The sequence below is a fragment of the Furipterus horrens genome, unplaced genomic scaffold, assembly GCF_987537825.1.
Source record: "Furipterus horrens unplaced genomic scaffold, mFurHor1.1.pri manual_scaffold_11, whole genome shotgun sequence".
NCBI lineage: Eukaryota > Metazoa > Chordata > Mammalia > Chiroptera > Furipteridae > Furipterus > Furipterus horrens.
The window spans coordinates 20,695,229-20,716,589 of NW_028327181.1; the positions used below are offsets into that span (position 1 = coordinate 20,695,229).

Here is a 21,361-nt window from a genome sequence, read left to right on the forward strand (position 1 = left end):
ATGAGCTGTTCTAGCCGAGAAGTCAAAAACCTACCAGCCAACAGCCAGTGTCGATCACCAGACCTGTGAGTGAGGCCGTTGTCAGCATCTGGCTGGAGCTCAAGTTGCCAGATGATACAGTCATACAATTGATTTCACACAACACCAGCAAATGAATTGCCAGTCTGAGTCCCACCCAAATTACTGACACAAAGAATTGTGTTACAATGAAACGACTGTTCTTTTAAGTCACTCAGTTTGGGGTGGTTTGTTACAGAGCAATGAAGAACTGAAGTGCCCTGATGTCATGTCTAATAGCTTGTAGATTCTTCTGTGTTTTTTACATAGAAAAATATATACTCTAAATATAATGACGTTTTTGGCTTATTTCCCATATTTATACCTTTTGTTTCTTTTTCTTGCTTTACTAGTACAATGTTGAATATAAAGAGTGATTGGGGAGTGACTTCATATTTTTCATCTCCTCATTTGTCTGTGCCTTATTCTGAATAATTTCCTCAGGTACATCTTCCAATGAACAAACTCTCTTTGTCTATATTTAATGTATCAACTCTTTCATTTCTATTTTATTTTTAAATTATATTTTTACTCATAAAAATTCTATTTTGTTTCTTTTCAAATTTGATCACTTTTGCTAGTCTCTTGCTGCTTGTTACTTTTCGTGATTTTGTCTTTTATTTATCTAATATAATTATTTTATGTTTTATATCTGATAGTCTTAAATCTTATGGCCTTGGGGGGGAGGCTCTGAATCTATGCTTCTTAATGCGCCAACTCTTATTTATGGGGATTTGTTGCCTTCTGTGTTTAATGATCTTTCATTGTAAACTCACCTTTGGTTGGTCTTAATTTCTGAGTATTTTAGGATATGCTCTTCTCCAGGGAGGATTTGCATTTTTATTTTAGAAGCCTGGCATACGACCAACTGGGGACTCTTTCTAGGATACCAACTCGATGCAGGAGTCTCGGATTCAGCTCCCTCACCTTGTCACTGGTCCAAGTCTAGTTTCCACTACCGGGCTACAGAAACATTTGTGCCTGGGTGATCCACATTTTATGAGAACTAAGGAGTCTGGATTCACTTTACACTTCAAGCTTTTATACATGCTGCTCCTTCTGCCTGGAGTCTGTGTTCTTTCATCCTTGTTCTTTCTCCACCTGATTAAGTAATCTTTCTATTGTAAAACTAAATTCAGGCCTATCCTCCTCCAAGATACCCTGATCGGGGTTAGATAACACTCCTGTATGCTCCCTGCGTCTACCTCTGTAATTGCATTTTTCATACTGTATTATAATCATCTGCTCACTCATCTGTCTTCCTCCATGAGACCACTTTTGGGTAGGAGTCATGGCATAGTGAGACTGTTTCCCCAGTGTCCATCACAGGGCCTGGTCCATGGTAGACTAACAAATGTTTCTGAATAAATGAGAAGAATACCTGAATGGAAGAATGGGTGATTTTTTAATGGACAATTTGGGGTTTGCAAAGAGGGTGAAGGATGGTGAAGGAAGAGGAGAAGAGAAAATGAAAATGACTTGTGTTTTTAAGTTCATTTTGTTCTCCTTGCTTAAGTGGAAGAAAGTCGTCATTCCATTTCATCAAAAGTTTATTGAGCATCCAGTATGTGCTAGGCACTCTGCTAGATGCTAGTAAGACAAAGATGAAGACCCAAATGAAATAAAATAGAAACAAATCCCACTTCCTCACTCTCCCCCGCTCCCAGCACCCCCCGCCCCCCAACCCAGCCCAGGCAGATGTGGCCAGAGCCTGGGAAGCTGGGCCTGGGCCCTCAGCAACTCAGCAGCAGGGTAGGGGGCACAGCAGGGCTCTCACCTCTTGGGACTCTAAGCTTCACCCCTGCCTCTCAGGGCTGCCAGCATCTACCCCTTCTCCAAGCTCTGCATCTCACTCCTGCCCGAGCGACTTACCCTGCATGTTTATCTCTGGATGAGGCACCTGGCAAGGTTAGGGGAGCCGTTTTGGTTAACTAAGGGGAGCTGCAAAAGCACAGCTGCTCAAATGAGCACAGGCACAGGCTACTGGGCCAGGCATGCCGACAGATAAAGGTGGAGGGGCCCTTGGTGCTGGGACAAAACCTGCTTCAGTGGGAAGGATGGGGACCGGGGCCTTGGGAATTGCTCTGTGAGATGGTGGGGAGTCAGAGCTGGAGCTTAGGAGGTGGAGGAGGGGCCAGGGATGCAAGGACCCCCTAGATGCATCAGGGAACAGAGGTCAGAATACCCATAAGGTCTCTTTCAGCTTTTTAACTGCCCTCTCTCCTCACACAGTAGATTATTGCCTCTCCTACAAACTGTCCCATAGGTGGGTGGGGGCATGGGCATGGCCTGGCTACACAGTGGCCCAGCATCTCTGTGTTCCGATGCTAGTGTGATCAGGCAGTCTGCCCTCCTCCTGTCTCTTGGGATCTGAGTAACTGGGAGCAGTGCAGGTGGGGGGTGGGAGGCCAAAGGTGGGGTCATGTCTCCCTGACATGCTGGGGAGCAGTGTGCCTCCTTCTCCCCCACCATTTCTCTGGAAGCTCAAATCTTATTCTCTCACAGCTGGAGGGAGCCCAACAGCCTTTCCAGGGCAGATGATTGTTTGGCAGGAGAAGGCACAGCTGTGAGGGGTTAAAAACAGCCCTTCCCTTGATCTAGCTTTCTGGGCCAGGGGCATGAACAAGCATCTCCCTCCCTCCCTCTAGGAACAGAGACAGGAAGACCACTTAGCGCGCCACTGAGGGAGGGGCTTGAATCCTTCGCTCTTGCTAGCGCCCGCCCAGGTCAGGGGCAAAGGGATGTGCTTGAGCTCCTCCCGCGCCAGCTGGTAGGTACCCAGGTACCAGGTGCCCAGAGAAGAGTGCTCCAAGGCACTGCCCTCACATTGGCTTCCGGATGTTCATAACAGTGCTCCGTAGGCACTGCAACCGGCCTCCGACTTGCCTTCAGTTTAGACAGTTGTGCCTTCTGGGCAAAAGGTCTCTGTAATCTGGGCTTGCCCGAAAAAGTGCGGAGTCCTTCGAGGGAGGGGAGGTGGGCAGGAAGCAGGAGAGCTCCCTAGGAAGAGCGCGGGATGGTCACAGGAGTTAGGTTACTGATGTTAGTGTTCCTAAGACCCTTGGAGGACTGGGCCGGAAATGTAATAATCTATGTGGTCCTAAGGGGTACTTACAACCCATATCCACCGGGAGCACTGCCAGTGAACCGGAATCAAACACGACCTGGTCCCCATCCCCCCCGCCCCCAAATCACTCTCCGGCGCCCCTCTGCGCCCTCCATCTGCACTTGCTCACCCATGTCCTCAGGCGAGACCCGTGCACCTAGAGCGCCCTTGCGGGGACTTCCCCTCGTCGAGCTTTCTGGCCTCTCCGACCCCCGGGCCGCAGCGCGCGGGCGCCCCCCGGGGGAGGGCGGGTCCCGGCCGGCTCAGGCGCTGATCCCCACCGGGCCGGCCTCCTCCTGCTCGCGGATCAGGCGTGCGCCCGCAGTCCGAAGTGTGCGTGAGCGACCCGGCGAGCCGGGGGCCCGAGGCGGCGACGTGTGCGTCCGACCCGGGGCAGGGGAGGGCACAGGCGAGCGCGGGTACCGTCGAGCAGAGCGCACGGGCAGCCCGGGCGAGCGGCCGGGAATTGCCGGTGACACGGAGTAGCCGGGCGGGCCGGGCTCCGTCGCGCTCCGGGGCTCCGGAGCAGGCTCCTCGGGCTCCGGGGCGTCCTGCAAGGACATGAGCCAGGGTCAACCGACAGCGTTCGGGGGCGCTGGGAAAACCGAAGTGAAGGAGATAGTTCTCCCCATACTCTCACTTCTTGGAGGTGGCAGAAAGTTTTTTAATTTTGTTTTGTTTTTGTTTTCAATGCATGGCACTTAGCATGGTGCCTGGAAGATAGTAGGTGCTCAGTAAATGTTGAAATGCAATAACTTGACTGCTTTGTCGCCTTATTGTCCCCTTTCCACCTGTCTCAGACAGCCTGGGACAGAGTTAGTTGTGGAATAGAGGGGAAATCACCAGTTGGTGTCCAAAGACCTAGGTTGGATGCCTAGACCTGCCACTTAGTTCTTTCGTTGATTCTGGGCAAGTCATTTCCCCTTTGTTGGTCTTGTTTTTCTGACTTATAAATGGGGATGGCACAGATATTTCTCGGGTTATTCTGAGTACTATAAGGGATATCAATATGGTATGGTTACCTAGCACCAAGACGTGGTAGGGGCTCCCTGGTGTTTATGCGACACCACCTTGAGCTGCTCACCTTGTCCTTCAGGATATAGAGCGCCATGGGGTTCTTCCGCTCCTGCTCTGTGCTTCGGGGGAGGTTGTCTGCCGCACAGGACAAAGAATGGGGTGGCCAGCCCGGTACAGACACTCTTCCCACCCATCAGCACCTACATTCTGCTCCCCAAGCGGCCAGTCAAGGCTCCACCACAACCTCCTCCAAAGGCTTGGCAACGTGCGGGGTCCTACCTTGGCCGCACCTCTCCCTGTTCTGCAGTCTTCGGGCGGTCGGTGGAGGAAGGGGCCCCGCAGAGCTGGCTTCCTTGTGGCCCAGGTCTGCCTTGTCCCAGCAGCCCGCTGATCTGGGTGAGGATGGGACGGGGGAGTGGGCTGCCGGGAGCTCACCTTCTGGTTTCAGGCTGTCATCATTCTGGTCCATATATTCCAGCGAGTTTTGCTTCTCTAGTTTCCTCTTCTTTCTGCAAATCAACCCAGCACCCCATGAACAGAGCTACCTATTGTGAGCAGGAGGAGGTCTGGAGTTGGGGACACGGGTGATAGGAGGGCTGTAAAAGAGGCCTTCTAACAGGAGGACGGGCTGGAATGAGTCACATCTAAGTCTGCATGCTGCCTGTTGCTAGCATGCTGACCGTGGGCAGGTCATTTAACCAGTTTGAGTCCCAGTGTCCTTGTCTGTAAACTGCAGGTAGTCATACTTAAAAGGTAGTGCACTGACCACGGCCACAGTGCCCAGCCCATGAAAGGCGCCCTGCAAGTGAAACCATTGTTAACAATGCTGGGTCATTGGGCGCTGTGAGTGCAGGAGGTGGCCCCGTACACAAAACCCACAGCGGTGAGACGGATCTCCTGGGAAGAAGTGCAGAGCCCTGAGAAGGAAGGCATTTAGGGAGACTTAAGAAGAGAGCTTGGGGTTGTGGACTGAGGGATGGGGGTGCTCGGGGTGAGGAACTTGAGGAGTTACCCAGACTTTTTGGAGGGTTTCCAGCAGGCACAGACTGTAACCAAGGTCACAAGGAGGAAGATGCCTCCTGTGGACAAGATGATGTAGAGCGAGCTTCTTCCTGCGGGGAGAGGAAGGCAGGGAAGTGAGAGAGACTTCAGAGGAGGCACCAGGGGTGGTGGGGAGACCTTCCTGCAGAGGGCAGAAGAGAAAAGGAGCCCCAGGCAGCATGGCTGGCCCATGGCAGAGCGTGCCCAGAGCCCACTGCCCACCTGTTGCTGTCCTCCATGGAGAGCTGGCCCCATCTCTTCCTCTCTCTCCCTCTGTCTTGGCTGTGGGCCCTCATGGGCAATGTCAGGGTTCTGAGCCCTAAAGGGAGGGCAGGCAGGGAGACTCACTGTACACAGTGATTCTGATGGGCAGGCTGCGGCCCTGGCTGATGGGGTTCTCCACCACACAGCTGTAGAGGTCGTCGTCCTCCAGGAGCACGCGGGTGATGGTGAGCACCTTTTGGTCGGGGGACAGGAGCATTCGCGAGTCATTGAGGAGGGGCTTGCCATCCTTCAGCCAGGTGTAGCTGGGCTTGGTGCCGTTCTCATGAGAGCAGTTCAGGGTGAAGGCTTCACTGAGCTCCAGCACAGTGGTCGAAGCCACTAACACCTGTGGCCTCGAAATGGGCACTGAGCCCGGGGAGGGGAGCCTGTGAGCCATGGGCCAAAAAGCTTCTCTCTCCCCCTTCCTAACTGCCTTGAACACAGCAGAACTCAGTGCGGGGTCTGAGAGGCCCTTCAGAGATCATTAGTCAAGTTCCTTACCACCATCCATCCATCCATCCATCCATTTATTCATTCGTTCACTCACTTATTTACCAGCTATTTATTGAGCACCTACTGAGCACAGGAGGTACATTGCTGAACAAGACAGTCATGGTCCCTCCACGCATGGACCTTCCCTTCCCTTCTTTTCAAATCCCTTTCAAAGATGTCTTAAACAGACCCAGTGTGGAGCAGCTAAGCCAAAGCCTCACTGTCTGAGTTCAGATATCTATCACTTATGACTTGTGCAAGTTACTCAACTTCTTTGTGCCTCAGTTTCCTCTTCTGTAAATGGGGATAATGATACTATCGCTAGACTATTATAAGTATTAAATCAGTCAATGTATGCAAAGCGCTTAAAATAGTTTCTGGCATATAGTAAGTACTCTTATCATGTTTACTATCATATATCCGCCTATCTGCTAACTGCTAACATCCAATCAGCTCACTCTCAGCTCCCAAGTGGTTTTGGTGTTGGTCTTCCCAGGGTCCAGCAGACCCTGCCCAGTCCCAGTCCCGCTTCCTTCCCTGCCACAACGCTTTACCGTCCACAGTGAGATTGATGGTCTTCTCCCCAGTGAAGGTGTCGTCAGTGATGGAGATCTCGACCTCGTAGGTGCCCTCGTCCATGAGCTGCAGGTCGCTGAGAAGCAGGGAGCCATTTTCAAAGAGGCGGATGCGGTCTCGATAGTCAGGCCGCAGGGTGCCAATGACCTCTGTGCCAATGGACTGTACCACAGTCACCGGCTTGTCCCTCTTCAGCTGCCACTTCACCACGGGCTTGTCGCTGCTGGTGCTGCTGTACTGCACAGAAAGCAAGGCTGACTTCCCCACTGTGCCATGGATCAGGCGGACTGGGCTGGTGATGTTCACGCCCTGCAGGGGCTCTGTGAAGAGAGGCGCAGGGCAGAGGACAGTGTCAGGTGCTTGGCCCCTGACCTCACTCCCACCGTTAAGTCCTCTGATATCTCCAAGCCTCCTCATTCTGGCCCCATCATGCCTGTCAGTCCTTCCTTCATAGTCTCTGGTGCCTTCTCTTCTCCCCCTGTAGCTGTGGGCTCCTCTGCTCCTCCATCACCCCTCCCACCCATCCCATTGCCCTTAACCTTTCTTCTGTCTGACCCTCTGTCTCTGGCATTTTCCCTCATTGCCTTCCTCTTGAGGAAGATTCCAGCTTACCCACACCCTTTGTGCTCCATTTATGGAACTATTGGTTGAGCACTTACCATGTGCCAGACACTGTTCTGAATCCTTGGGATAGATCAATGCACAAAACAGACAAACATCTTTATCCCCTGTAGCTTGTAAGTCAGCAGACCTTAGGGTGAATTGGTCAGGTTTTCTTGATTGGGAATTGGGAGAGTGGGGTGGGTTGGGGTGGTGGAGAAAGCATGGGCACAGGGATTCACAAAGACAGGAGGATGTCACAGGGCAGTGCCAGTACAGGGGGAGTATAGACAGCTGGGTCACCTTCCAGTCCCAAGAGCCTCTCCTCTCCCTGCCCCAGCTGCATGTAGCATCTTGCTAGGTCTGCCCAGTGCCCTGCAACTGGGTAGATGGTTTTGGAAATCCACCCAAACTCCAGCCCCCTTTGTATCCCCTTTAGAAGAGGGATTTAGGACCAGCAGGCCTGGTAAGATTGGGCTCCACCAACTACCTGACTGTGTGGATTTGGGCAAGTCATCTTTCTAGGCCTCACTCTCCTCGCTTAGAAAATGAGGACAATAACAATAAGAAGAGCAACTGCTGTGTCAAGTTCACTGTGGAAAAGCATAGTACGTGTGTCGGTTATTGTGTAGTGGGGAGAACATGGCTTTGGGCCCCCATGTTGACCTAGGGAAAGTCACTTATGCGTTCAGGGCTCAGATTTTTCATAGGTCAGGTGAGCGGTAATCCAGATGGTTTCATTGGTCTGCTGCAGCCTTGTAATTCTGGGATTTTACCATCTTGTCCAAAGGCTGCCCCCTCCAGAGACACAGCTCACATTTCAAGGGTGTCTTAGGCACTTTGGGGCCTGAAGAGCTGCTGTTCGTTGGTATCACCTGGCCTTGTAGACCAGTGCCGCCACTGGAAGAAAAGTCTTCTGAAGAGGATGTCAGTTGGGAACAGGGCTGAATTTAGCTGAACAGACACATATATATCAGGTTCTCAGTCCCTTCTTTTGACTGCCACTGCCTCTGAAGTTCCCTCTTTCTTTCTCCCCCTATTCCCTATGCTGCTACTGCTGTTGTCTAGAGTTGGGGAAGTACCGTTCCATTCCTTATTCCTTGTCATGTGCCTAGAAGACCCAGACCAAGCTAAAAGGTTAGTTGTGGAGATTAAAGCTAATTTAATTTAATTTAATGAACATATTCAACCCACTTTGTTAAGTAGTGAGCTCACCATTTTTTGAAAGTGGTCAAAAAAAAAGGCCAGCTGACTATCCTTTCATGTCTTTGTGCCTCAGCTTCCTCCTCTGTATAATGAGGTGGTGGGACCAAGGGATCTCTAGAAGCCTTTCAACTCTAATATTCATTACCTGCAAGGTATGCTAGAATCATAAAGCCTTCAGTACAGAAGCAACTATTTATGATTAAAGCTGCCATATATATGAAAATTATATGCTTATTATTGAGAACAGTCTTAATTTGGGGGAGGAGAATGAATAATTCAATTATTTTCTAATGTTTTTATTAAGTATTTTTGTTCCCACAGAAACATATAAAATGGAAAGAAATTAAATCTAGTTCCAGCTCCCGTGACTTGGCAGAGAAGGCAGTGGGTACCCGGGTCCTGCCCTCCACACTAACTTGGAGTGCCACTAGGCATCCCTATGACTCTCTATCGGCCTGAAACCCATTTTACCACATGGTCCTTCAGACTTCTTCTGGTTCTAGTTTCTGTCATTATTTACCTGCCTAGCAACTGCTAGGTCCCAGACTTGGCTTGATTTAAAAAAGCAAGCTTTCAACTTTCTTTGAATAGGCAAATAGGCTTTGTTATATGTGACCTGAGGTGGCCCTGAATGAAACTGTTGCACCTCCTACGTCCATGATGGTGATGATCAGAAAGCTGGGAAATACCTAACCCCCTTCCTCAGGACCCAGTCTGAAGCAGTGAGGTATGCACAGGAGCGTCATATATGCAGAGACATCCTGGGGCTTAGGAACCCCAAGCACAAACTTTGAGGCTGGACAGTGACAGTCCCAGCCCTGAGGAAAAGTGGGAGGCATTCCCCCTCCCCCTTCTATCTCCTCTGGCTTCCCCTTGAGCTTCCCCTGCGTATACTCTCTCCTACCCCACACCAGGTCCTACTGGTCCTTCTGTGATGTCTTTCCCCTTCAAGTCCACTGTTTCTGTCAACTTAAACTTGATTCTTCAGAATGCGAACACTGGAGAAGCTACAGCATATGGATTGCCCCAGGCCTTACCCTTCTCTAGGTGGGAGCCTTTGTCCTGCCCAGGACTTGCAGGGGTACGTCTGGGTGGTCAGTAGTGAATGGAGTGGTCTTTCTCAGAAGCTGACAAAGAGAGCCTTTTGCCAAGAAAACATGGTTTCCCAAAACTCTTGCCAAAACTGGAGTCTGTATTAAGTTCAGGGTTCCACCACTTTCAAGGGACACGGAGAACTGGGACAGATGCCAAAGCAGGACACAGAAATGAGGAAGTGGCTAACGATTGTGATCCACAGTGGAAATAAAAGGGACTAGGACTATTCACCCTTGAAAAGTGATTAAGTTAATTATTGTCCTCTAGCCTCTGAGGCATTATTTTGCAGACCTCTCACTTCCCACTGGAGGCTGAACAAAAGGAAATGGACATCGCAGCAAGATGTACCTGCCAACTTAAACAGCGCCATACTGGGTCGGGCAGGTGGCCTTCATCAAGTAGGCTTTTGCCCTGCTGTGACACCAAGCCATGTCAAGCTTTCAAATATAAGAATATATCTGCCGATAGCCTTGGGCTCCCCTAATAGCCTCTTCCTTTAAAGACACCCTCACCTACTCATTCTTATGTGCTCACTTTTGCATGGCAGAGGTTTTCATTTACTGGCATTTTCCTTCAATTTACCTTTTAAAGGGGTCAATGGGATGGTGCCAAACATGTATTATAGGATTTGGTCTTTATACACCTAATCCATGATCTCTACCACCAAAAACTGCAGGTATATCCCTTTTTTAGGTGAAGGAATTTTTGATCTGTCTCCATAAGGAAGTGCCTCCATCCCCTTGGCCATCCTGGATGCCTTTCTCAGGGCTTTCTCCAACTCTATCACTTCTTTTTTGAGGTGTGGTGACCAGAACGACATACAATCCAAGGGCAAGTACATAGCATGGTTTTCTAAAAGAAAAAAATACTGCTTTCTGATTTTTTTTCCTTAAAAGCCAATTTCCAAACTCTAGTGGGGTTTGGACCACCCACAGTGCTCAGCTTCTTCTTCCTCTTTTTTTCTTTCCTTTTATCCTCACCTGAACCTGCCACCCCTTGGTAAATGGAACAGCGCTCCAACCAACTGAGTCACACTGGTCAGGGCTGATTTTGGTTCTTAAGATCCTTCCTAATGAGTGATGCTTGGAGAAAACAGCCCACTCCTGCTGCAGAGGGGCATCACCGAGTGTGAACGTGTTGGGGCTATCATGTGGCATTCTTACATCCTTATCCCATTGAGACCTAAAAGGGCCTACAAGAGCGTAAATCGTTTTAAGTGTCAACCACTCAGGAATGTAGAAGAAAACCAAGGAACAGAAATTGTGAAGGAGGCCTTGGGGAGTCAGGATGAAAAGGGTTCTCGGTAGCTTTAAAGAGTGTAGATGTTCAGTAACGTGCACCCAGCTAACAGTATTAAGATGCTACACAGAGAATCCTATGTTTGCATTGGGACGAACACTGCGGCTAAGCTGTCAGTTCTCCCAGACTGACTTAGGATCTTAATACAATACCAAACAAAATTCCAGGACATTTACTTCACGATATTGACACAGATAGGCAAATAGATCAATGAAACAGAATAGAGAGTCCAACAACAGACTTGTATGTGATTGCTTAACTCATGCTTAAGGTGGCATTGCCATATAGTGTGGAAAGGATTTTTTTTTCAATAAATAGTGCTGGGCCAGGTAGGGGAAGAAATGAATCTTGACCCTTCACACCTTACACAATTATCAGTTCTAGATGGATTGTAGATCTAAATGTGAAAGGTAAAACAATAATGCTTCAAAGAGAAAACAGAGGAGAATATCTCCACAACTTGAGGACAGACACAGGATTTCTTAGAAAGAACACAAAAGTGTGACACCCATAAAAGGAGAAAATGATACGTTGCACACAATAAAATTAAGAGCTTCTGCTCATCAAAAGACACCATTAAGACAGTGAAGATGCAAGCTGTAGAGCAGAGGATATTTGTAATACACATCCAAAAAGGACTTATACCCAAATTATGATTTTTAAACTCCTACAAATCAATATATATATATTTTAAAAATTAGAAAATTCAATAGAAAATGGGCAAAAGACTTGGAATAGGTACTTCACAAAAAAGGATATCCAAATGGCTAATAAAGATGCAATTTTAAACCATAATTTACTACCACCTAAACTCACTAGGATGCTTAAAATGAAAAAGGAAGATACAATTGTTGGTGAAGATGTGGGACGTCTGGAACTTCCTCACTGCGCTGGGGGGAATGGAGATGGGTGCAACCACTTTTGAAACTGTTTGGCCCTAGCCACTAAAGCTTAACACGTGCAGATAACTGAGCAGTTCTACTCCTATGTATATCCCCCAAAGAAATATGTATTTCTCTTAACCAAAAGACACATACTAGAATGTTTTAACAGCTCTATTCATAAAGCCCCAAACAGGAAACAACATGGAAGAATCTTACAAATGTGGTGTTTAGTGAAAGAAATCAGACACAAAAGCATGCCTACATATGATTGTGTTTATATGAAGACAGCCCTGGCCCACAGGACTCAGCTGGTTGGGGCACTGTCTCATAAACCAAAGGGTCACAGTTCAATTCCCGGCCAGGGCACATGCCTAGGCTGCGGGTTTGGTAGGGCACATACAAGAGGCAGGCAGTTGATGTTTCTCTCCCTCCTTTCCCCCATTTCTAAAATCAATGAGCTGGTTCTCGAGTGAGAATTAAGAAACAATTGAAGTTCAAAAACATGCAGAATAAATCTGTATTGGAAGTTAGGATACCACTTTAACCCTAGGGGGAGGGCAATCACAACTGAAATCATATGGGCGTTCTTCTGAGGTGCCAAAGTGTTCTATTACTTAATCTGGTTACATGAGTTTGGTCACTTTTTATTTTTTTATTTATTATTATTTTTTTAAGTTCTTTTTAAAAGATTTTATTTATTTCATTTTTAGAGAGAAGGGAAGGAAGGGAGAAAGAGAGGGAGAGAATTATGTGGTTGCCTCTCACACATCCCCAACCAGACATCCGGCCCGCAACCCAGGCACGCACTCTGGCCACGAATCGAACCGACCACCCTTTGGTTCGCAGGCTGGCACTCAATCCAGTGAGCCACACTAGCCAGGGTTGTTCACTTTTTAAAGGTTTATCAAACTGTATGCTTATGCTAAGTATCTTTTCCTCCATGTAATTTTTAATTAAAAATAAAAATAAAAACTCGACAGCACCTACAATGTGAAGGTGATCTTAGGACTGAAAGAATGGAACCTACACAAGGGACTTCTTCTTATTGGGTCCTCAGAGAATGGGATAGTTATAGGATCCCAGAGAGTAACATCCTGCAAATCAGATTGTCTAGGTTGATGGCATGCTGTATTTACATCTGTAAAATAGTTTCCTAGCCTCTAGAGAAGCCTCATTTGCATGTTCCATGAATTTGGCTGTGATGAATTTAGGAAAGCTTCATTAGTCCATATTAGGGCCAGAGCATTAAAGACTGGCTGTTCCTTGTCTGAGGCTGGCTTGGTGGTTGCTGCCATAGCACAGGGCGACATGGCCCAAGACCCCCTTTTAGTGCCAATCTTAAGAACAATATTTCCCAGCCTCCTTGCAGTTGGGTATGGCCAGGTGACTGAGTTCTAGCCAATGAACCAGTGGAAGGGCTAGGTACCACTTATAGGCTGGTTTAGGAACCCCTTGTCCCCATTTAAAAAATTCTCTACCTGAAAGAAATGGAGATAAACCTCAGGGGGACCATTGGGAACACATGTCAATGTTGATAGAGCTCTATCAGCTTGGTCCCTGAAAAACCTCCTGGAGTAGAATCTTTCTCACCCCAGGCTTAGCCTGGAATGTCATTGTACTACTACATGGTTCATGACAAGAACTTAAGTTTTGAAATTTATTTGTCACAGAAATTGGCGTTTTTCTAACTAATATACTGAAGGAGGAGGAAATTTCTTATAGAATCTCAGCTCTTTATTGCTCTGAGTTCACAGTAGCACAATGGCCTGACACTGCACTTATTTCTTACCTGTCATAGGTCATATCTAATGTCTTATTAGTATAGTTTATACTTAGACATTTTTGCTATATTTATGAAGTAACATTCTCCCACACTTTGAGACCTTTGTCACCTTTTGTTTTTGCCAAGTCACACTAACAATATTTTTCTATATTTTTTCCCTTACCATTGATGACCTGAAAGATTTAGGGACATCTCTGATTTGTGTATTTCATGTGCACTTCCTATTCCCAATACACTTTCTCCAAACCTACAGCTCTCATTGTTTCCTCAAGTCATTGTAATTTCTACCGAGACTGTTCTCTGTAAGGCTAATAGGAACCTCTTAAATGCCATATATAATGGACTCTTTTAGGTCCTTATTATACTGGACTCCTTTGATACATCTGATGTTGATTCTCCAGAAAACTCTCAAGTCCCTTGGCTTTCTGGGCACCACGGTCTTGTAGTTCTCCCTCTGCCCATGGGACTGTTCCTTCTTGGTCTCCTCAATGGGTCTTCTTTTCCTCTACAGATCTTGGGGTTACTCAGTGTTCAATTTTCAGCTCATTTTCTCATCCTAGGTGCTATTATCCATTCTGATTGTTTTAATTCTTACCTACGGGCTGACAGCTTCCATAAAGCTCTCATCAGCCCAGACCTCCCTGCCCCCCAGCTTCAGGCTAGTCAACATTTCCTCACAGGTGGGTCACAGGCATTTCAACCTTAACATGGACAATACTAATAATCATATCCCCAATGTTGTCCCATTTTTTGTTTATGGTTTCACACAGAAGTCTTACCTCCCTCTCTGGATCCTCCTACTTCTTATCCATCACGAGGTCCTGACTTCCTCTCCAAAATACTATCTCAACATGTCTCATTCCCTCCATCTTTATTCTAATCCCAGCCCATGTGATTTCTCATCTGAAGTATTGCATTAGTCTCATTAGGGGTTCAATTGTGTCCCCTAAAATTCATATGTTGAAGTCCTAAGTGCCAGTTGCTCAGAATGCGACTTTATTTAGTGGTGGGGTTATTGAGGGATAGAAGCTAAGAGGAGGTCATAAAGGAGTAAGGTGGGCCTCTAATCCAATAGGACTGGTGGCCTCATAAAAAGGGGAAATTCAGACACATACACAGCACAAAGAGAATGTCATGTAAAGATTGTAGTTGTGTTGCCACAAGCCAAGGCATTACTAGAGGCAGACAGGCACAGAACAGATCCTTTCCTAGCACCATTAGCTGGGGCCTGGCCGACATCTTCATCTCAAACTTTTAGTTTCCAAAATTATGAGACCGTACATTTCTGTTGTTTAGACCACCCAGGTTGTGGTCTTCTGTCATAGCCACCCAGGGAAACGCACACAGGATTCCTTTTCTATCCTGTCGGCCCCCAGCGTCCTCGCCGATGCCTCACTGCAGAGTGAGCTGTCCAGAATACACGTGTGGCCTTGCCCGTCCCCAGAACCAGACCTTTCCGTGGCTTCCCCACTCCATTGTCACGGGCTCTATTCTAGTTTACTTGCTGTAGTTTACAAGGCCCTTGCCTGGCTTAGTTCACACTTTCCTCCCCAGCAACGGAGGACGGCTGCGCTGTTCCTAGACACAGGATGTCATTTCAGGCTGCTGACCTTTGACCATTACCCCAACTACAATGCCCGCTCCCCCTCCCCCACTACCTATTTTTCTGCTCCTTTAGAATTCAGTGCAGACATTCCCAGGTGACCTCTCCTGATATTTCCCCAACCCCACCCTGCCCCATCAGTGCTGGTTCCCTCGTGTGGTAGGTGACCTCTCAGATCCTGGGCATCCTCTTCATATCTGACCCTTAATAGTTTCTGTGTTTTATTAAAACGATCCCTGCATCTATTCGCCCAACTAAATTGTGAATTCTGAGGCTCTCCGGAACAGTGTGTGCATGTGCGTGTACATAAACAAATATACTTAAAATAAGATCAATTCTCCAAATAGTTGGCCAGGGGGTGGAACGGGAGGCAGGTGTCTATGGTGTTGGGGGAGTTATGGGCAGGATGGTGTTAATCTTCCAAATCAGGAGGCTCGTTATCTCCAAACCTTCTAATATCTCTTTCTGTTTTACACTCAGAGAAGCCAAGGAGGTCGGGGGCCGGGGAAGCACAAAATGAAGGCTCCCCCATCCCTTCAAGCCCCACCATAATCCTTGGAAAGAATGTCAAACTGGCCCGTGCCAACAAGACATCCTATAAGAAATGGCTCATTGCCCTTCATCTAATGTCTTGAATGCTGTGGGAGCTCCAAAGTCATGCAGCCTTTGGGGAGAGTGGGCAGGGGCCGGGCAGTGGGCAACAGAATGAAGAAATACATTCAGCACTAATGCCTGAATCCACTGAGATTCTTCCCACGGCGGCAGCTGAGCTCTCTCCCCTCCTCCCATCCTAAAGGCATTCTGGCCCTCCACACTCCCCTCCCTCACCTTTGAGAACCCTGTCCCTTTTCCAAACCCTTTCTTACCCTTCTGGTCTCCTACCTGTCTGGATCAGAAGAAGGTAGACCAAAGGAGCGAGGCGCAGGGCACTGAAGGCTGTGGACAGGGCTCCCCTTTCTCTCTTCATTTTGGGTGGCGTTCTCCAGCTCTGGTGCAGACAATTAGCATGATTTCTTCACTCTGGGCACGTCCCCTTGTACCACTCGGAGTTTCTCTGCCCGAGCACAACCCTGCCAACTTCCCTCTGAATACACAGAGCTCTGTGTGTTGCTGGACTTGTTCTTTCTTCTCTTTCAGACCTGGCATTTTCTAGTTTCAAAGCCCTACATGCCCAGTTCAGAAGGGGGTATCTGCTAAGAAGATAACCTACAGTGAGGGTGCCAACCTGCAGGATCCCAGGGGCCCAGAGTTTCTTCCCTGGCTGTGCTGAGCCCCGCTACCAGGGGGAGATGAGGATCTGGGCTCAGTAGGGGCTGGGCTGGGACACAGACTAAATTGGACTTCGTGTCCCAACCTATCCTGTCTCTACCTCACACTCCATGTTCCTGAGGAGGGTGTATGCCAGGCACAACCCTCCAATAAGTTTTGAAAAGCAAGCCATAGGAGCTTTTAAAAGGTTGGGGAATGAGCCCTGACTTGAGTGGCTCAGTCGCTTGGGTGTCATCCCGCAAAGCAAAGGGTCACTGGTTTGATTCCCGGTCAGGGCACGTGCCTGGGTTGCAGGTTCGGTCCCCAGTCAGGGAGTGTATGAGAGGCAACTGATTGATGTTTCTCTCTGTCTCTCCCTCCCTTCCCCTCTCTCTAAAAATAAATATATAATTAATTAAAAAAAAAAAAAAGGTTTGGGAAAGGAAGGCTCCAGAGAACTGTTGAAGAAATGGAAAACTCCTGTTCCACTCCAAAGGAAGATTGGACCATGACCTGAATTCTATTATTTTCAAACATGTGTGGTCCTTCTTGGGGTTCTCCTTCTTATCCGAGAATTACATAGATTCTGGGGACCTCTTTCCAGAAGCCAGTCTGTTTATTCTCCAGCCTCCAGCTATTTTTCTACAACATGTCAGAGAAGGGCTAAAGGTGGCATCCAAACAGCCAGCCTCCTTCTGTCCTTAGGCTTTGAGAAGGAGAGTCACCCTAGCTCTGCCCTGCCCCCTTATTACCACACCCACCATCTTCAGGAGGGCTCTCAGTAGGATGAATGCTTGCTAACTGTTCAATCTCGAGGCAGGCTCACAACCCTGACCTTCAATTTCACATCCGTGAAACGGGGAAACAGTAGCTTCCTCGGAGGGCTTGTGGGCAGTTTTGATGAAGAATTAGAAGTAAAGTGCCCAGGAAATTCTTTGTTACAAAGATGACATTTTAAACTTTAAAAAGAGAACTGCCCTTAATTTTTTTAAAATTCCTGTAGGGAATCTTTATATCATGAGACCAAGGTTTACAGCTCCCCTCTTGGTCATCTCTAACCCTGGTCTTAGTTTGGCAGTAGTTACCTCTCAAAATATTCTTTTTATGTCCTTGAAAAAGCCCAAGTGGGCTGGGTTTCTGGAACTAAAGACCCACTGCATAGTCCTATGATCCGAAGGATGGGGGAGAAGAGCTGAGAAGCGTTGATTTTGAACTTCACAGAGGAACTCCAAATCACATTTTGATTTTCATAAACAAGATCTTTTTCCTTTTGTATTTCTGTGTCTATAGCTTTTCCCTAGACAGCTCAAGGCAACCCTGGAAGACTTAATATTGTTTCAGCCGGTAAACAATGAAAAAAAGAAAGCCAATATTCATCGGCTGACACAGTATTTTAGAGTCAGTACAAGACGAAAGGCTTGAAAGCCGAACTCTGTAAGGGACAAAAGAACATTTTAATTTCTTTTATCTACCCCTTTGAAGTATCTTAGAACAACAGCCTGTGGACTGGCTAACAGAGTTCTCATACAGGACTATAGACAAATGGCCACTTTTGTCTCTGATGGCCGGGCCTTAAGGCTTATTGTTTGAGGGTACAAGGAGTATATAATGTTCAGGAAATAGCCTGAAGTCTGCCTTTTTTTTTTTTAGCCTGAAGACTGGAAAGAAAAATGTGATCGAGAAAGACCAAAGACTGATGTAAATTCTCAACATCCCCCCTTCCCCTTCCCTAGAAATGAACTTTAGGCTCCTCAGACCCATGCAGAATATGCAAGTGCCTCAAAGTGCCCCTGAGCTGCCTTGAAGGAACCCAGAGGTGCCGAGAGGGTAAAAAACTGTCAGAGAGATAGCATGGAGCAAAGGGTCCACACTGTGCAGGCAATGACTAAGGCCACCAGCTGCCCTAGTGGGAGTCACATGAGTAGTTCCTCAGACCAGGGAGCGCCCTAGACTTGTGCAGAGACCAGTGGGAATCCCCAAAAGGCCATATAGGTCCCTGCACATTGTCTCCTTCTGTTGCTGCAAGTACACCAAAGCCGTATCACCTCTCCTCGAGCCCACTCTTCTTAGAGAGGAGCTGGGTTGGGGAGGAAATGGGAAAGACTGAGCAATTGCCAGAGTTGTCCAAGCAGAGACTGAGCTTCCCAGGATGGATTAACATTTAGTTTTCCTCTGCTGGCCCTGGGGGTGGGAAGCTCATGGGAAGATCAGAGCAGCTGCAAAGGCAGAAAGGCACTACAGTTCCTTTGCACGCCTGAGTGTAAAAAGAATAATTTTGCAATCCTGTTTCATGTATTTTTAAGAGGAGTAGACTTATAAAAGTTTAATTTTAATTCTTTTTACCCTCACCTGAGGACATTTTTTTTTTTTTTTTGCTTTTAGAGAGAGAGAAAGGAAGAAGGAGAGAAGGGAGGGGGGGGAGAGAGAGAGAGAGAGAGGGAGCCTGACCGGGGATTGAACCTGTAACCCTTTGATGTACGAGACAACACTCCAACCAACTGAGCCACCTGGCCATGGCAACATTACATTTTCTTAACTTCAAAAGGGTATTTACACTTGTCAGTCTGCCTGTCCAACTTCTGAAACAGAAAATGTGGTTACCGCAGCCATCTTCTCATAACCTGGGAGATTCTCTGGGGCAGAAACTAGAACTCTTCACTCTTCTGGGTCTTCTCGCAGGGCCCAGTTTTGAGCCCTGCAGAACGTGGCTGCTAAAACAGTGGTATAGACAGATTGCTTGACTGACAGCGGTAATGGCCTTGCCTAGCCTAGGCTCAGGCCCCTCCTCCTCTGTGCATGTCCACAGATGTATTGAGGAGGGCATTGTCCTCTGAGCAGCACAGGCCTGTCCTCTTGGCCCTTCTGCTGCACCCAGGGTAGCCCTGGCCTGCTGCCGTCAGACCTCTGTACTGAGCACTCAGATATGGCCCTGCAGCTCAGAATGGAGCCCCCGCCCCAACACACACACACACACACACACACACACAATATGTAAATAACTACCAATTTTAACAACTCTTCTGTTAGATTTCAGGATGTCCCCACCCACTTGGGCTGTTCTTTTGTTTCCAGGCTCCAGGAAGAGTGTTCTGGCACTGACATTACTACTAGAGGGGTCCTGGTCTTCCTAATGCCATGACATCAGTGGTGACTTTTATATTAGCATTCTCCCCGCCATTTCTTTATTCACTTCCTGTTATTGAGTCATATCTGTTTCCTCCACTAAATTGTAAATAATTTTCCGTAGCAGAATGAAAAAAAAATCTTCCAACAAATGACACCCACATCTCTCTTACAGAGGGAACTGTCTTTAGCAAGATAAAGATTTAGATATGCCCCATGGAGTGGAAGGTTAGGCCTTAAGCACAAATAGTCCAAGAACGAAAACCACTATGTGTTAGAAATCAGCAGGAATTGGGGGACAGGGAAACAGCAGAAGAGAGAAATGAAGAAGGGGAGGGAGCAACACAGTGGAGGGCTGAAGAAAACTGAAGAAGGGCTGTGTACAACCCTTCCTCCTCTGTCTTCTGCAGAACTTTCAGAAAAGTTTGCAACACAATAACGCAATATATGCCTGTGCTTCTAGCTGATAGGACACAGCTAAGGATAGGGTAGTCATTCCCTTGATTAGGTTATATTATGAGAGACCCAGACTTGGCAGACCAGTGGGAGAGAGACTGTCCAGTTGGTAAAACAACTGCCATGTTGTGAAAGGGGCGCATGGCAAGCGACTGCTGGTAGCCGCTAGTTGCCGAGAGCGACCCTTGGCCAACAGTTGGCAAGATAATACGGACCTCAGTCCTACAATCACAAGGAACTGAATTCTTCTAACAACAACACAAGTTTGGGAGAGGATCCGAGCTCCAGAAAGGAACACCCACCAGCCGACACCTTGATTGAACTCTGGCGAAACCTGAGCAGAAGACCCACGCAGCTGTGCCTACACTCCTGACCTATGGAAATGCATGTTCTTTCAAGCTCCTAAATTTGTGGTATTCTGTTATGCAGCATAGACAGCTAATACAGATAAGAGAGAGATATCTTGTATTGAAGAAGCAAGAATTAGGAGTCAAAGATCGCCCTGAGAGCCTAGGACTTCAGAAATTTGGAGAAATATTGGTAACCTTAGTTTGAATCCCAGAGGCAGACACTGACACAAGAAGTTAATTAGCTGATGCAAAGGTGTGCCCAGTAAAACCAGGGAGTATATTGGGGACACGAGACAGAGAAGGGAAAGAAGTCAATAAAGACTACGTAGCAATCAAATTACTGCGATGGGCAGCTACAACGTGATCCTTTTAGGGAACCCTGAGAGATCATGAGGAACATGCTTCAGAGTTACCCTGTCCAAGGGGCCAGGGAGTTGGGATCTGTAGTCACCATCTGCTACCAGATGCAGGCTGGGGGAGGCTTCTGAGCGGAGAGGTGCGCTAATTCCTCAGACTGCAGGCTGACTCTCACATGGAGGCATCCTGTCCAACTTTCCCTCCTCTAACTTCTGTGTGTGCTTGCATGCATTTGTGCATGTGCGTGTGTATGTATGCCACTGTGCATGTGCATGTGTGCACATATGCATTTGTGCATGGGCGTGCGTGTGCGTGTATGCATTTGTGCATGCGCGTGCATGCGCGCTTGTGTGTGTGAGCTACTCCTCACTTTATTCTGTTAGGAACTTTATAATCATCTGTTTATCTAATTCTCCCAATACTCCTCTTAGGTAGAGATTATAACCCCATTTTACAAACAGGAAAACCTAAAATTTCAAGAACTGAGCCACTTGCAAAGGTCACATAGATACTAAGTGGCAGAACTTGGGTTAGAAACCCAGTGTGATCACTGGCAGAGCTTCGGCTTTCAACCGCCTCCCTGACTCCTCAGGGGGAAGCCCCCTCCTGTGTGTGTGAGTCTCAGGCCTGGCCTAACCTCTCACCCCAGGAATCCACTCTCTGACTAAGCTCCAGGATGGACGGAGGCCTCCCTAGCCACTCCTTGAGCCCCATACGATTGCTGAAATTATTTTTGATTCTTTGTTCCATAAACCTATATGTGAACAGTGCCAGAGTCGTCCCTACCACAAGTTCAGTTTGCCA

General features: G+C 47.6%; 1 protein-coding gene across 1 annotated transcript; it reads right to left on the minus strand.

Annotated features, from left to right (window-relative positions):
* Positions 1 to 1,589: 1,589 nt before the first annotated feature.
* HEPACAM (hepatic and glial cell adhesion molecule) lies at positions 1,590 to 16,062 on the minus strand. Its single transcript, XM_090290774.1, has 7 exons — positions 15,906 to 16,062; positions 6,532 to 6,873; positions 5,570 to 5,851; positions 5,193 to 5,292; positions 4,460 to 4,689; positions 4,248 to 4,315; positions 1,590 to 3,714 (listed from the first exon to the last, which is right to left on the minus strand). Exons 1-7 carry the CDS (start codon positions 15,988 to 15,990, stop codon positions 3,427 to 3,429), a joined length of 1,395 nt encoding a protein of 464 aa, XP_090146900.1. The 5' UTR covers positions 15,991 to 16,062; the 3' UTR covers positions 1,590 to 3,426.
* Between the last annotated feature and the right edge of the window lie 5,299 nt (positions 16,063 to 21,361).